Source organism: Bos mutus, chromosome 25 (assembly GCF_027580195.1).
Source record: "Bos mutus isolate GX-2022 chromosome 25, NWIPB_WYAK_1.1, whole genome shotgun sequence".
In the NCBI taxonomy this organism is placed as follows: Eukaryota; Metazoa; Chordata; class Mammalia; order Artiodactyla; family Bovidae; genus Bos; species Bos mutus.
The window spans coordinates 8,118,815-8,134,071 of NC_091641.1; the positions used below are offsets into that span (position 1 = coordinate 8,118,815).

Below are 15,257 nucleotides of genomic sequence, written 5' to 3' on the forward strand. Positions count from 1 at the left end.
CTCTAGACCGTGGGAAGTGCAAGGTTCCCCCTGATTCTGCCACAAGACAGCAAGAAGCCATGGAAAGAGCCTGCAGTCTTAACGTTGTTCAGTTGCTAAGTCGTGTCCAACTGTTTGCGACCCCATTGACTGCAGCACGCCAGGCTCCTGTGTCCTCCACCATTTCCTGGAGTTTGCTCAAATTCACATCCATCGAGTCGGTGATGCCATCCAACCATCTCAGCCTCTGAGAAGCCCCCTTCTCCTCCTGCCTTCAATCTTTCCCAGCGTCAGAATCTTTTCAAATGAGTTGGCTCTTCACATCAGGTGGCCAGAGTATTAAAGCTTCAGTTTCAGTCCTTCCAGTGAATATTCAGGGTTGACTTCCTTTAGGATTGACTGGTTTGATCCCCTTGCTGTCCAAGGGACTCTCAAGAGTCTTCTCCAGCACCACGATTCGAAAGCATCAATTCTTCAGTCCTCAGCCTTCTTTATGATCTAACTCTCACATTCGTACATGACTAATGGAAAAACCATAGCTTTGACTGTGTGGACCTTTGTCAGCAAAGTGATGTCTCTGCTTTTTAATATACTGTCTAGGGTTGTCAGTCTTAATACTGGTGTGTGAATCCAACAGGAGACCTGAATTCTGTTTCTTATGTGAGCCCTTACTTTCTGTGTGTCTTGTTTACTCATCTGTCAAAGGCAACAGCACCCTGATGCGCAGGACGTTGAGACAGAAGATCTGGCTGTGAAAGCCCTTTGCTAAAGTCAAAGGCACTCACCAGTAGGAGGGAGGGAAGAGTCCAAAGTATGTGCCAGTCAGAGTGGAGCCTGGCATGCTGGTGAACTGATTTCTTCCAGGCATTCATTCCTGCCTGCAACCACTCTCTACTGAGTGACTGCTCTGTAACAGGCGATGTTCCAGAGGCTGGGATTCAGCCATGAGCCAAGAGAGAGAAAGAGGCCCTAGCCTCATCAATCTGCTCAGTGATCCAGGAACAAACCCCAAGAGCCCTGCCTCCCTTCCCAGTGCTTTTGGTACCAACTCTAGACTTTTTAAAAACACAGCATGACATAACATGGTGAAGAGCTTTATTTTAAAGAGATGTCTCTAGCTTTAAGGAGAAAAATGGGTTTGAAAATGTAGAACAAAGACTACGCCAGGGGACTTCCCTGGCCGGTCCAGTGGTTAAGACTCTGAGCTTCCACTGCAGGGGGTGCGGGTTGGATCCCTGGTCAGGGAACTAAGGTCCCGCAAAGATCCCACATGCCATGCGGCATAGCCAAAAAAAAAAGAAAAAAATGAATAAGCCACCTATTGGCAAGTCACATCTGCTTGAGATGCCATGAGGAGAGCCTTCTGGGGTTTCTGCGTGAACCAAACAAAGAGAAATGATTTCAGCTACTCCCCCCCCACCACCATGCCCTGGGAAAATTTGAGAGCTGTGGCCTCCAGGTCTCTTCTTGAAGGAGTTGAGAGATGGGAATCAGGGTGACTGTCACCAGGATCTCTGCAACACTAGGTCTAACTAGGAATGGTGCCAGTGACATTTCAGCCCTGTTTGGTCCCACTGGAGACAGGGATTGGCTTATCCGGTTTGGTCACTGAGCCCTGCCCCTCGGGAGCCCTTGGAGGTGACCCTTAAGAGTCCATAGGCTCTGAGCACACATGCCACGCCCTGACTGTCAATCAGCTCCTTGAAACCTCTCCATAACCCTCTACCATCTCTGAAAAACAGACTTAGGCAGAGTTAAGGAGAGACTTCCCTGGTGGTCCAGTGGTAAGACTCCAAGCTCCCAACGCAGGAGGCCCGGGTTTGATCCCTGGTCAGGCAACTAGGTCCCACAGGCTACAACTAAGACCCGCTGCCGCCTAAATATATAAATATGTATATTTTAAACAAAATAAAGTTAAGGGCCTTGGTCCAAGTCACACAGCTATGCACGACAGAGCCTCTTTCTGGGACACTCGTTGAGTCAGATTCCAGGAGCTGGGCAAAGGGAGGAGCAGGAAGGTTGATGGGGCAAGAATTGGCAGGAGATCCTAGGTGATAAAACCTGTTAGACTCATGAGGACAGGTTTTATGATTTATTAATAAACTTAGCAATAAAGGGACTTTTCTGGAACTTGGAAAATTTTATAGGCACTAATAGTTTCTCAAGTACCTTCCCATATGTTCTTTTTCACTTGATTATAACAACCTCTTTTAAGAGTGATTTTTAAAAATTTATTTATTCATGTGTAGTCGTGGCACATGGGCTTAGTTGCTCCGTGGCTTGTGGAATCTTCCCAGACCAGGGATTGAACTTGTGTCTCCTCCATTGGCAGGTAGATTCTATTTCCACCTATTTCCAGATTACCAAGTTGTTGGAAATAAATGCAAATAACATATAATATACACACTAGATATATCAATATATATACTATATACACACTATATTATAATAGTGTACATATGTGTAATATTAAACACTGGACCAGGGAAGTTCTAGGCAATTCTCCTTTTAACCTACGTTAACTAGCTTCCTTTCATCCATGGGGAAATTGAGGCACAGAGAGGTTGTGGGACTTGCCCAAGGCCACACAGCACCAGGGTTGCAGCCCAGGGTCTCGTGATTTTCCAGGTAAACTGCCCAAGGCCAAGTGGCAGTGAAAACCGGAAGCTGGACTTGAACTTGGGAATTCAGGAAAGCTTCTGTTCATCCAGACTCTGCCTTCAGAATCCTAGGGTGTTTTTACTGGGGTGGGGGCGGCCCTTGAAGACCCTCTCACTGTCCCTCCTTCTCACGAGGGCCCCGTGCTCACGGGTGCCCCCTACCCCATCTGCCTGCCTGAGCAGCTACCTTCTGCTTTTGTACAGAGTCCATGTCCTGGCTCTTAAAAAGGAATGCGTGGGATGAATAAGCACCTAAAAATAACTCTGGATCAATTTTGGGTGGGGGGAGAGGGCTGTTTTCCTTTCTCTCCTCCTCCTCCCTCCCTCTGCCCCCAAGGCCCACAAACCACTGCTGGCTGACAGCTGGGCCAGGCTGGCTTCCTGTAAGGCTGTAATAACATGGAATTAACCCAGCAGCCGCCCTCTCCAGCACGGAAATGCCAGTGCTTGGTCACTACAGACGTCTCTGAGTTGATACCTTCAGGCCTCAGTCCACGCTCCCGGAACAAGTCTTTTTGCTCATCAGCTAAGAGATTCCTGAATTTGTCCTCCTTGGGGAAGGAGCAGTGGAAAAACCCCTCCAAATGAGAGGCTGGCAGCTTCTTGACTGGGCCATCTGAGGGAGCCCCAAATTCCTGCCTCCCAGAAGGGGCCAGGCAGGCAGGAGCAGAGCAGCCTGGGCCCCTGCGTTGAGGTTTCCAGGCCGTCTACTGACTCAGGGACTTGGCTGAGTGGCTCCCATCTGTCTCTGTGCTTCTAACAGACCCCTGACTCCCGCCGGTCACCCACGGGCTGATGGGAGAGGCTTTAGAAATCCAGCACATCTTTGTTGCCCAGAACCTACCAGCTTAAAGCAGCATCCTGAGAGTAGACACATTTCTTCCTCATAGGGGTCTCTCTTGGAAAATGGATTGGTTCTGGGGGTGTGCTAAGCATTCTCGTATAGCTCAGCCATGCTTGGGGGTCTCTTTCCCTGTGATATAAAATACATAGAGAGGGAGATCAGTGTTTAATGATGGTAAGGGTTGGGGGATGGAATGGCAATGTAAAGAAGGAAAAGAAATCTACCAGGGGCGGGACTTCTCTGGTGTTCCAGTGGTTAAAACTCCACGTTCCCAATGCAGGGGGCCTGGGTTCGATCCCTGATCAGGGAACTAGATTCTGCATGCCACAACTAAGACCCAGCCAAAAAAACAAAAATCTATCAGAGTCAATGGGTTCAGAGGTCCCCACTTAGGTTGAACCTTTGGCCAAGGGATGGAAAATTCCAGAATCCCCAGTGTAGAAGTGTGAAGGGAAGTGCCACACTTCCTAGTCTCCTGTACCCCTCATTTCAGCCAGGACTGGGGTGGGGCTTCCTGAGCCAGAGCTGTGTGGCCAGGGGTTGAGTTGTCCCCAGTCTTGGGTGCACATCTGCACATTCCCAAGAGGAGCTTTAAAATGCAGATGCCCAGGCTCTGTCCCCAGGCCATTTATATCAGCATCCCTGAGGTGGGGCCCAGGCTTCCCAGGTGACTGCAGCATGCAGTGAGGTTAGAGAGCCACTTCCAGCAATAACAACCTCCGTTTCCCTCTCTGCCACTGTCTTGCTTCTCAGCCTCTGATTTCTCAGATTCAGAAGTGGGCATTGCCATGCCAGGCATCGTGTCCTACATAAGAGGGGTTTGGTAGATCATGCTGAGGGCTGCTGCTGCTGATGAAGATGATGATGATTCTGGCTCCACTCTAAGGACTAGAAGCATTCTAAATGAACTTTTGTATGACTTCATTAAAAGGAGTCCCAGGATTCCCTGGTGGCCTAGTGGATAAGAATCGCCTGCCAATGCAAGGGACATGGGTTTGATCCCTGGTCCAGGAAGATCCCACATGCCTTGGAGCAGCAAAGCCTGGGCACCACAGCTACCGAGCCCGAGTGCTCTGGGGCCCCGGGGCCGTGACAAGAGCAGCACCACAAGGAAGTATCCCCTGCTTGCCCATGCACCGTGGGGGGAAGACCCAGCACAGCCAAAAATAAATAAAATACTTATTTATTTTATTTATATAAAAAAAGAAAAAGTGGGATTTCCTTGGTGGTCCAGTGGTCCGGTGCCTTAGATTCTGCACTCCCAATGCAAGGGGGCCCAGGTTCAATCCCTGGTCAGGGAAGCAGATGCCATATGCCTCAACTAAAGATCTCACATGCCACAACTAAGACCCATTGCAGCCAAATACATAAATAAATAAAATGAAGAAAAGCAACCTCATAAATTAAAATGCATACTAACAGTAACATAGTTCAAATTTCCTGCCAACCCCGGTGAGGGCAGGTTTCCCACGGGAAGGGCAGTGCCAGGTGCCCAGCATGATTCAGTGTGAATCTGGAGTAAAGGACTCTGGAATATACTGCCTATCTTCAATCCTGGATCCCCTGACTATTAGCTGTGGGGCTCTGGGAAAGGTGCTTAACCTCTCTGGGCCTCCCTCCTTATCTGTAAAGATATGGATAATAATAGAAACACTTAGTATAGGAGGTTGTTGTGGGAACTAAAAGAAATAATGCTTGTAAAGTACTTGTCACAGTGCCCAGCACCTGGTAAGAACTCAACAGATATTATCAGTTACTATTATTATTCACAGCATGACACACCCCCCCCCCAAAAAAACATTACACCCACCTTCCCTCATGCTTCCTGGTTCCCTGCCCTCCCTGCCCTCCAGTATCCTGACATACATTCTAGGTCCTGGAACTCTTATGTATCTTGAGGGTTTTTTTTTTTTTTGTCTTTTTCATTAAAAAAAAAAAAAAATTATTTACCGGGTCTTAGTAACAACATGTGGGACCAGGTATCCAACCCAGTGAAAGTGAAAGTCGCGGCCGACTCTTTGCGACCCCATGGACTGTAGCCTGCCAGGCTCCTCTGTCCATGCAATTCTCCAGGCCAGAATACTTCTCTAGGGGATCTTCCCAACCCAGAGATTGAACCCAGGTCTCCCACATTACAGATTCTTTACCATCTGAGCCACCAGGGAAGCCCAGCGAACCCAGGCCCCCTGCATTGGGAACTCAGAGTCTTAGCCACTGGACCACAAGGAAGCCCCTCTTTTTCAACTTTTTTAAGTGTCATCATCGAAGGGTTTTTCACAGGGTTTGATTCCTGATTGGGGAACTAAGATTCTGCAAGCAGCACAGCACGGCCAATAATAATGTTCTATCTGCCTTACTTGAATTGAATGAAATAATGGACAAAAAGTCATTTTGAAAAATTTATAAACTTTACAAAGTTTACAGCTCTCTGCATATGCTTGTTAGCAGTAGCAGGTAGCATAGTAACATATATTACATATGGCTATTTTGTAGGAAGTACTGCATAGTTTAAACCTCGTTGCTGCTGCTGCTAAGTCGCCTCAATCGTGTCCGACTCTGTGCGACCCCATAGACGGCAGCCCACAGGGCTTCCCTGTCCCTGGGATTCTCCAGGCAAGAACACTGGAGTGGGTTGCCATTTCCTTCTCCAATGCATGAAAGTGAAAAGTGAAAGTGAAGTCGCTCAGTTGTGTCTGATTCTTAGCGACCCCATGGACTGCAGCCTACCAGGCTCCTCCGTCCATGGGATTTTCCAGGCAAGAGTACTGGAGTGGGGTGCCATTGCCTTCTCCCTTAAACCTCGTTACTGGGAATTAATGACCTCTCAGTGCTCTAGAAGACACAGCCCTGAGCCGCTCAGTGGACTCTTCAGTGTGGTATTTGTAGGGCTAGGCTGCAGAATCACAGTTCTCCAGTAGGTGTCACCCTCCACCAGGACACATTCTCTGCATCTTCCGTCCTGACTTCCTGCATCCATTCAGCACTTTGTACATTTTGCAACTCCATGGATTGCAACACGCCAGCCTCCTCTGTCCTCCACCACTTCCTGGAGATCGCTCAAATTCATGTCCATGGAGTCGGTGATGCCATCCAACCATCTCATCCTCTGTCGTCCCCTTCTCCTCCTGCCTTCAATCTTTCCCAGCATCAGGTTCTTTTCAAATGAGTCAGTTCGTTGCATCAGGTGGCCAAAGTATTGGAGCTTCAGCTTCAGCATCAGACCTTCCAATGAATAGTCCGGGTTGATTTCCTTTAGGATTAACTGGTTTGATCTCCTTGCAGTCCAAGGGATTCTCAAGAGTCTTCTCTAGCACCACAATTCAAAAGCATCAGTTTTTTGGAGCTCAACCCTTTTTATGGTCTAGCTCTCACATCCGTACATCACTACTGGAAAAATCATGTCTTTGACTATACGGACTTTTGTTGGCAAAGTGATGTCTCTGCTTTTTAATACACTGTCGAGGTTTGTCATAGCTTTTCTTCCAAGGAACAAATGTCTATTCATTTTGTGGCTGCAGCCATGATCTTAGTTTAAGTTAAGGGTGGAACAGTGTTGTGGGTGTGGAATTTAGGTTGAAGAGAGCCTGGAGGCAGGGAAGTAAGTATGGGGTAGGTTGCTCGGTGAGGCTCAACCTCTGCCTGAGGGAACTCAAGTGAGCAGAGAGAGCCCAGGGCAAGAACCATCCCCATCCAGGGTTGATGCAGGCTGTACCCAGAGGCTGTCCCTTGCTGGAAGGGACACTGAGTGACTGGCTGCTCAGTGTGTCAGGGATGCCTTTGTAGAGAAGGTGATATTTGAGATGGGTCAGAAAAGGTAAGAAAGAATCTTCCACACTGAGAAGGTGGGAAGGGCATTCCAGGAGTATCCGGAGATTCACTGGAACCTCATTGACGGGGGTGGACAGGAGAGGATGGGAGAAGGTGGCCAGAATGGAGGGTGATGACGCCAGATGAGTAAGGACCTTGAAGGCTGGGTGAACTGTAGAAGGGTTTTTTGTTTCGCTTTGTATTCCATTTGGGGTTGGCCAGTAAGGGGTCACAATTAAAGGTGTAGAAGATGAACTGGACAGGTAGAGACCGGAGGGTGGGGAGGCCAGTTAGGAGGCTGTGATTTAGTCTTATCCAGTGCAGGAGCAATTGGTATTGGGATAGAAGATATAGACTGGAAACTATTGGCAAGAAAGAATCACATGGACATGGGAACTGATTAGATGGGGTGAGAGTGGGAGTTGTCAATGGAGGGATTAAGGCCAACCTTCATGTTTCTAGCTTGATGAACTAAGTGGATGTGGAACAGGAGCAGATGGTGAAAACAGAGGTAAAAGAAAATATTATCTTTGGATTCCTTGAGTCTGTGAGTCTGAAACCTCCAGGTGTTGATGTCCAGTGAAAGCCACTCAGTCGTGTCTGACTTTGCGACCCCATGGACTCTACAGTCCATGGAATTCTCCAGTTAGAATACTGGAGAGGGTAGCTTTTCCCTTCTCCAGGGATCTTCCCAAGTCAGGGATCGAACCCAGGTCTTCCGCATTGCAGGCAGATTCTTTCCCAGCTGAGCCACAAGGGAAGCCCAAGAATACTGGAGTGGGTAGCCTATCCCTTCTCCAGTGGATCTTCCTGACCCAGGAATCGAACTGGGGTCTCCTGCATTGCAGGTGGATTCTTTACCTGCTGAGCTATCAGGGACGTCCAGTAGGTAGCGGAATACAGTGACCTGGAGCTGATGATGAAAGAACACAGTAGGGGCTTCCCTGGTGGCTCAGTGGTAAAGAATCCACCTTGCAATGCAAGTCCCCTGCCCCTAATGCAGCAGGAGAGGAACAGCCGCTACTCCTGGCTCCTGCTAGTCTTAAGAGCAGTTCCCTGGCAAAGAAGTCCAGTAGAGAGGGTAGCCCTGAGGCCGGCGCTGTCTGGAGCCTCGACACTGTCCCTCGTTACCTTTGCCCAGTGTGTTAGTTTCTTAGTTGTATGTTAGTGTGTTAGTTTCCTGTGTCCAGTGAAACCAGTGATCATTAACTTGGTAGCTCAAACGACAGAAATGGATTCTCTTGTAGATCTGGAGGCTGGAAGTCTAAAATCTATTGAGACAAGATCAGGGTGTTGAGGGGACCCCTTCTTCCCACAGACTCTACGAGCGAGTCTGCTCCTTGCCTGCTGGAGCTTCTGGTGGCTGACAGCATCTCTTAGCTTGTGGCCGCATCTCTCTAATCTCTGCCTCTTCTGTGGGTCAAATCTCCTTCTTGCAAGGATGCACAAGACCCCATCAGAGGTCTACCCAGATAATCCAGGTCCTCTTCCCACCTGGGAGTCCTTGCCTTAATCCTATGTGCCACGTAGGGTAGTATCTACAGGTTCCAGCGATTGGGACCTGATGTCTTTGGTGGTGTGGGGGCTAGGGGTGGGGGTGATGATTCAGCTTACTCCAGGCAAGGTTTGGGAAAGTTCTTTCATTGAACCCTTACCACCTGTATGTGAAGCAGGTGCCACTGTCCCCATTTTAGCAACAAGAAAATGAGCTTTGCCAGCTAAGGGGTCACAATCTATTGGGCGATCTTGATCAACCCCAGCTAAGGGTTCATAATATATTTCTTTAAAATATTTATTTATTTAGGCTGCACTGGGTCTTAGTTGCAGCCCTCAGGATCTTTAGTTGTGGCATGTGGGATTTTGTTCCCTGACCAGGGATCAAACCTGGGCTCCCTGCATTGGGAGCACAGAGTCTTAGCTTCTGGACCACCAGAGGCTAAAAAATATATAATATTTTTTAAACATGAAATATATCTTTTTTTTTTTCTAAGCTAAACAGGCTGTTGTGCATTTAGTCAGGTGGCTGCTGCTGCTGCTGCTGCTGCTAAGTCGCCTCAGTCGTGTCCGACTCTGTGCGACCCCATAGACGGCAGCTCACCAGGCTCCCCCGTCCCTGGGATTCTCCAGGCAAGAACACTGGAGTGGGTTGCCATTTCCTTCTCCAATGCATGAAAGTGAAAAGTGAAAGTGAAGTTGCTCAGTCGTGTCTGACCCTCAGCGACCCCATGGACTGCAGCCTACCAGGCTCCTCTGTCCATGGGATTTGCCAGGCAAGAGTACTGGAGTGGGTTGTTATTGCCTTCTCCGTAATCAGGCGGCAGATAATCCAAAACTCATTTCTGTGTCAGGTGGCTTGTGTCTGCTGGCTCACCTGGCCCTGATCTCCCTTGGGTGTCCATGTTGGAGGATGAGGAAGTGGTGACATGCTTCTCTCCTGCCTCGTCATACCTCGTTGGGGTTCACCCTTGTGGACATGCATCAGTAGCAGGGTCCATGTAGCCCAGAATGCCAGCACCAACCAGAGGAGCCTTCCTGTCTTCCCCGGCCGGGGCACAGTACAGAAGAGGCTTGCCAAGAGTAGCTGTAGGGTAGGGTGCGAGAGCCGGTGTGCAGTCCACATTTGGGGTTAGACAGAGGGACCTGAGCCCAGAGAGCCCTTTCCTGCAGCTGAGGGCCCCTGGACTGGGCTCCGGAGCTGGGAAATAAAAATAACCACTGCGACAAAAGCCCCTGACCCTCCTGTTCTGCTTTTGTATCTAATCTATATCATCCTTTATTTCACAGGGTTTTCACATCCCCCGAGAAGGCAGGCAGAGAAACAGCCCCTATGTCATAGATGGAGAACTCAGCTTTGAAGGGGAAGGGGCTGCCCTACTCAGCCCAGCAGGCCCTGGGGCCAGGAGTGGGGACTTACTAGCACTCCTCCTCAGCCCCTTGGTGTGGGTCAGAGGGTCAGGAGGGTTGCAGATGCATGTGATCACCTATTCAGTAGAAAGGATTTCAAAAGCTGGACGCTCAGGGGTGCATGAAAGCTCTTTGCGGCTCAGGCTGCACTGTCCTTGGGCTTCCCAGGTGGCGCTAGTGGTAAAGAACCTGCCTGCCAGTGCAGGAGACGTAAGAGTTGAGGGTTCAGTCCCCGAGGTGGGCAGATCCCCTGGAGGAGGGCATGGCAACCCACTCCAGTAATTTTTGCCAGGAGAATCCCATGGACAGAGGAGCCTGGTGGAGTCTCAAAGAGTCGAACATGACTGAATCAACTTAGCTCCATGCACACAGTCCTTGGTGAGCTTTCTTTTGCCCTCATTTCCTGCCAAATGTGTGACCTGGGGCCAGTCACCTCCCTCTCTGGGCCTCAGATTCCTTACCCTGTAAAGTAGGCTTGGCCTCGGTGGGCTCAGGTTCCTGCTGACTCGGTTAGTAGGAAGCTTTCTTCTTCCTGCTCAACCAAGGATGCCAGTGAGGAGCCTGTGTTGAAACCAGAGGCGTCGGGCCTCCAGCCTTTTTCTGGAGACCTGTTTCCCCAGAGAGCATTTGCCAGGAGCCCATTTCCACCCCCAGCCGCATCTCCTTGCAGAGGGCCGTCTGTCTCCCATTTCTCGTAGGCAGACTAGGTATTGAGTAAGGGAGGGGGCCCTGCGCTCAGGGCAGCTTCATTTAGAAGCCAATTTCTCGCACTGCAGGCAGGATTGGAGGGGGACCTCGAGCCTTCGGGGATACCTGTACCACTTCCTTCTATTCGTCCATCTGTTTGCAGACCCCAGACTCATCTGGGCGTCCCCCGCCCAAAGCCTCCCTTCCCGGGGGGGATGAGCCGCAGGAGGCTACCACTAGGTCTGAATTCTGCCTTTGTCCAGTGAAGCCAAGTTGGGAGGGGCAGAGCGGACCCCCTGCCCCCACTGGAATGTCGGCTCGGTGCGCGGGGTGGGGTGGGGGCAGTCCTCGCCCCCGCTTTACAGCCGCCTCCCCCGCTCACTTCCTGAGTCCCCCTAATCCCACCACCCCAACGCGCACACGCGCGCATACACTTCCCGGAGGCCCGGCGGCCTCGCTGCGGGCTCAGCGATCCCGGCCCCAGGCCTGGGGGGGAGCGGAGAAGCGCCCTTTTGTTATTCAAATCACAGCCTCGCCGCGCGCCCTGGCCGCAGGCTCTCCGGCCCCGGGAATCCATCCCCCGATCCCACCCGCCCCGGAGCTCCCGCACCGCCACGGCCACCGTCGCGGAGGCCCGGGCGCCCGCAGCCGAATCCGGGATTCCCCGGCCCCCGGGGCTCCGCCGGGCCGCGCCTCCCCCGCCCCTGGAGCGCGCTGCGGCTCGGCCCCCGGCCCCCGCCCCCTCCCGCCTCCCCTCCCCCTCCCCCTCCCCTTCCTTTCTCCGGACCAGTCTCGGTCCTGCCGCCGCCGCCGCCGCCTTCCCCGGTCCGCAGGGGCCCCGCCGGCCGCCCTCCCCGCAGCATGGCACCATCCAGCCTCAATTAGCCGGGAGCAGCGTTCGGGGCCCGCGGGATCTCCAGGGGCGGGGGGCGCCCCTGCAGCCTCCGTCATGGATGTGAACAAGATGGTAAGTCAAGAGCCGGGGCCACTGCCCTGGAGCCTCGGCGTCCCCGTCCCTCCCCCCTCCTTCCCCCGCTCCCTCCCGGTCGGCTGGATCCATTGAAAGTTTCTGTATTGTTGATCCTGCTGTTGGCCCCAACTCCAGGCGTGCCGGAGGAGGGAGCGGGGCCAGGGCTGTGGAGGCGGCTGGCGGACACGGCTGGGCTCCCCGGTTTCCCGCCGCGCTGCCGCCAGGGCTGCCCCGGAGAGATCGCTTAAGACTCCGGGGAGAGACGGCCGTGGAGCTCGCCTCCCACACGGGGGAACCAGCCTGGTGGTGGGAGGCCCGGGCTGCGGGAAGGGGTTCTTCCTAGCTCCTCCAGAGCCCCCCTGCTTCACGCCGATTTCAGATTTAGGGGGAGATTTTTGGACTGAGCCAGTGAGCAGGGGGGCACAGGTGGGTGGCCTGGGAGGGCAGAAGCCAGGGCTTTAACCATCCTAGAGGGTGATGGGGCAGGGGTAGAATCCTTGGCTTAGAATCCTTGGAGTGGTGTTCTAGACTAGACGCTTGCTTGTAGACCCCCAACTGCCTTGGCCTGGGGGGCAGCAGACAATCCCCTGCCTCTTAAGCGTGTGATTCCCTGGTGAAACTGATTGTCTCCCAGGGCTTCCCGCCCCCCTACTCCTCCAGAGGCACCAAAGGAGCTGAATACCTTGTTCATTGACTGATTGAGGAGCATACCTGGGGCTGGGGCGGGGGCGGGGGGGGCGGGGAGGGGAGGGGCGGCAGCAGGATGTGATTTGGGGAACTCTGAAGGGAGGAGTTCCCCTGGAGCCTTGGAGAGCTGGGGCAGGTTTGCCTAGGGGTCCTTATTGGCTCCTACTCTGAATCTCAAGTGTTCTTCAGATCACTGACCCTGGCTTTAGACCCACACTCCTGCCTCATAGCCTTTGAGGGCTGGTGTGTCAGGCTGGAGAGGTATCCCCTGATATCCTGTGCTTCGTGGGGGGCCCAGGGCTTCCGCAAAGGACCTGGGTTGGGGTGTGTCTGGGGAGACGGGGTTCTGGATCTGCTGGTACCTTAGGGAAGAGAAGGTACTGTAATTTCAGTTCATCTTGTATAGAATTAGGCTAGCTATTTTTCCAGAGTGCTCTTTTAAAGTAACCATCACTTTGGAGAAGGCAGGTGAGTTCCTGGCCCTGTCAGGCCTTTGGCATTCAGTCTTAGGTAGGGCACTGTGGGCGAGGAGGAGATGGTGGGTGAGAGTCATTCCTTCCCACAGCAGGAGACCACGCTTAAACTGAGTGCTGCCCCTGGGGCCGGGGCCCCGGGTGAGGGGCCTCACTGGCTCCCATCCTCATCTGAGGACGCATAACTGCCCATGGTGGGGCAGTGCCAAGAGGCTAGACCACCATTCCCTATGAGTGTACCATAAAAGCTTATTTTCTTTGGCTAACTATTAGCTATACCTTTCTGACAGTCTTCTGTGCACCTGCAGGGGTGGGAAGGTAGAAGGCCTTTTCCTTGAGGTGTCTTAACCAGACCAGAGTCACCTGTCTAGGCTGTGGAGGAGGTGGGGGTAGTGAGGAGGACAGGGAACCTAGAGTTCTAGACCAATGGCTGCCAACAGATCACCTCTGAGCTTCCTTCTGTCCTCGAGCTTAGATTCTTTCCAAAGCCTGGTCTCTGAAGACCACCTCGCAGGGTTTAAAGACCTCTGTCTCTGGAGATCTGGTCCACTTCAGACACTACCACCTCCCTCCATCCATCCCCTCTTCATTTTATTTATTTCTAAAGGTAATTTGATTTTTTAGTCTATTTTAAGCTGTGCTGAGTCTTCAGCGCTGCGCTGTCTTCTCTCTAGTGCGTGGCTGAGTAGGGGCTTCTCTCTAGTTGCAGTGTGCAGGCTTTTCATTGCGGTGGCTTCTCTTGTTGCGGAGCAGAGGCCCCAGGGCACTTGGGCTTCAGTAACTGTGGCACGTGGGCTCAGTAGTTGCGGCTCCTGGGCTCTAGAGCACAGGCTCAATAGTTGTGGCACACAGGCTTGGTTGCTCCGAGGCAGGTGGGATCTTCCTGGATGACAGATGGAACCTGTGTCTTCTGCATTGTCAGGTGGATTCTTTACCACTGAGCCACCAGGGAAGCCCCCATCCATCCCCTTTTGAATGCAACAGCGTTTATTTAATTCCTGTCTTTCTATAGCAAGTACCGTGTGAAGGAGACAGAAACATAATGTATGGCCTCCCTGCTCCTCTGGCCCTTAGCATTTAGGTGAGGGGTCCAGAGAGTGCAGACCCGGATCAAAAGTTCTCAGCTCCGAGAGCTGTGAGCTCTGAGAACAGAGGGGCTACAGAATCTGGAAGAAAGATCCTGGGTTGGGTCTTCAAGGCTGAATGGTTTCAGCTCTGCTGAGAGTAGTGAGGGGTGTTCCTTACCAGTGCGCAGAGTTGCAGAAAGAAAAATGGGCAGAACCCATTGGATGAGGCTGAGGACAGAGTTCTGAGATGAGAAAATGTTGAGATCGCTGGTTAAGGTCCAAGCAGAAAGGCATTGAATGCCAGCCAAGGCATTCCAACCTTGGCCTGTCAGCAGTGGGTAACCTCTGGAGAATTTTGGGCACAGGAGAGGCACATATGTTGCCTCTTTCCTCCTTTAGTTAAGGGTCCAAACAAAAGTGATACTAGATTCTCATTAATCATTGAGCAGCCAAGCTCCCAGCCCAGAAACAATTGTTCTCGGCTCTTTGTAAAGAGCACAGACCCTGGACTGTGGAGCAGGAAGAACCTTACCCACCCCAGGGAGTTGGCATCTGCTTCCCATTCCTGCTGAAGGCCAGAGTAGCTATTTGTTCTGACTGTGAAAACCCCACTCTGGTTTAAAGTTCTCATTCTGGGGGTCCTTAGTTCCAGGGTAGACCTCGAACCCAACATTGCAGCCACATCCTTGAATGAGCCTTGGAATTTCCTTGCTTATCACTGAATGAGAAAAGGCAGATTATAGTTTATCCCTTTTCAGCGTGTTTCTTAACCTTTTAGCCTCATGTGTAAAATGATCCTTGAGCATCCTCATCAAAGTTGGAAATAATTCTTCAAGGTGCAGGACCTAGCATAGTAAGTCCTCCATGTGTAGTGGCTGTTATGAGTTGTGTCCCACTCTTTGTGACCCCATGGACTGCAGCACATCAGGCTTCTCTGTCCATGGGATTCTCCAGGCAAGAATACTGGAGTGGGTTGCCATTTCCTTCTCCAGGGGATCTTCTCGACCAAGGGGTCGAACCCAGATCTCCTGCATTCTAGGAGAAGAATCTGCCAGATTCTTTACTGTTTGAGTTACCCGGGGAAGCCCAATGAAAGTCCCCAAAGTCTCATCTAAGATGACTCTGATTCCCCCCTCCTCCAACATAGCCTTTATTTTCTTGATTGGCCTAAAAAGCTGA

General features: G+C 51.7%; 1 protein-coding gene across 8 annotated transcripts in view; it reads left to right on the top strand.

The window, feature by feature from the left end:
- Positions 1–15,257, top strand: part of HIP1 (huntingtin interacting protein 1) — a 134,404-nt gene that overhangs the window by 42,881 nt on the left and 76,266 nt on the right. For 2 of the 8 annotated variants that reach the window (XM_070362957.1, XM_070362958.1), the window contains exon 1: positions 11,155–11,848. The exons of 3 other annotated variants lie outside the window; for them this stretch is intronic. In XM_070362957.1, coding sequence (XP_070219058.1) covers positions 11,192–11,848 — 657 coding nt within the window. In that variant the 5' untranslated portion in view covers positions 11,155–11,191. Of the gene's footprint in view, positions 1–11,154; positions 11,849–15,257 lie in introns of those variants that run through there. 3 more of the 8 variants (XM_070362959.1, XM_070362960.1, XM_070362961.1) reach the window with 2 other exon arrangements.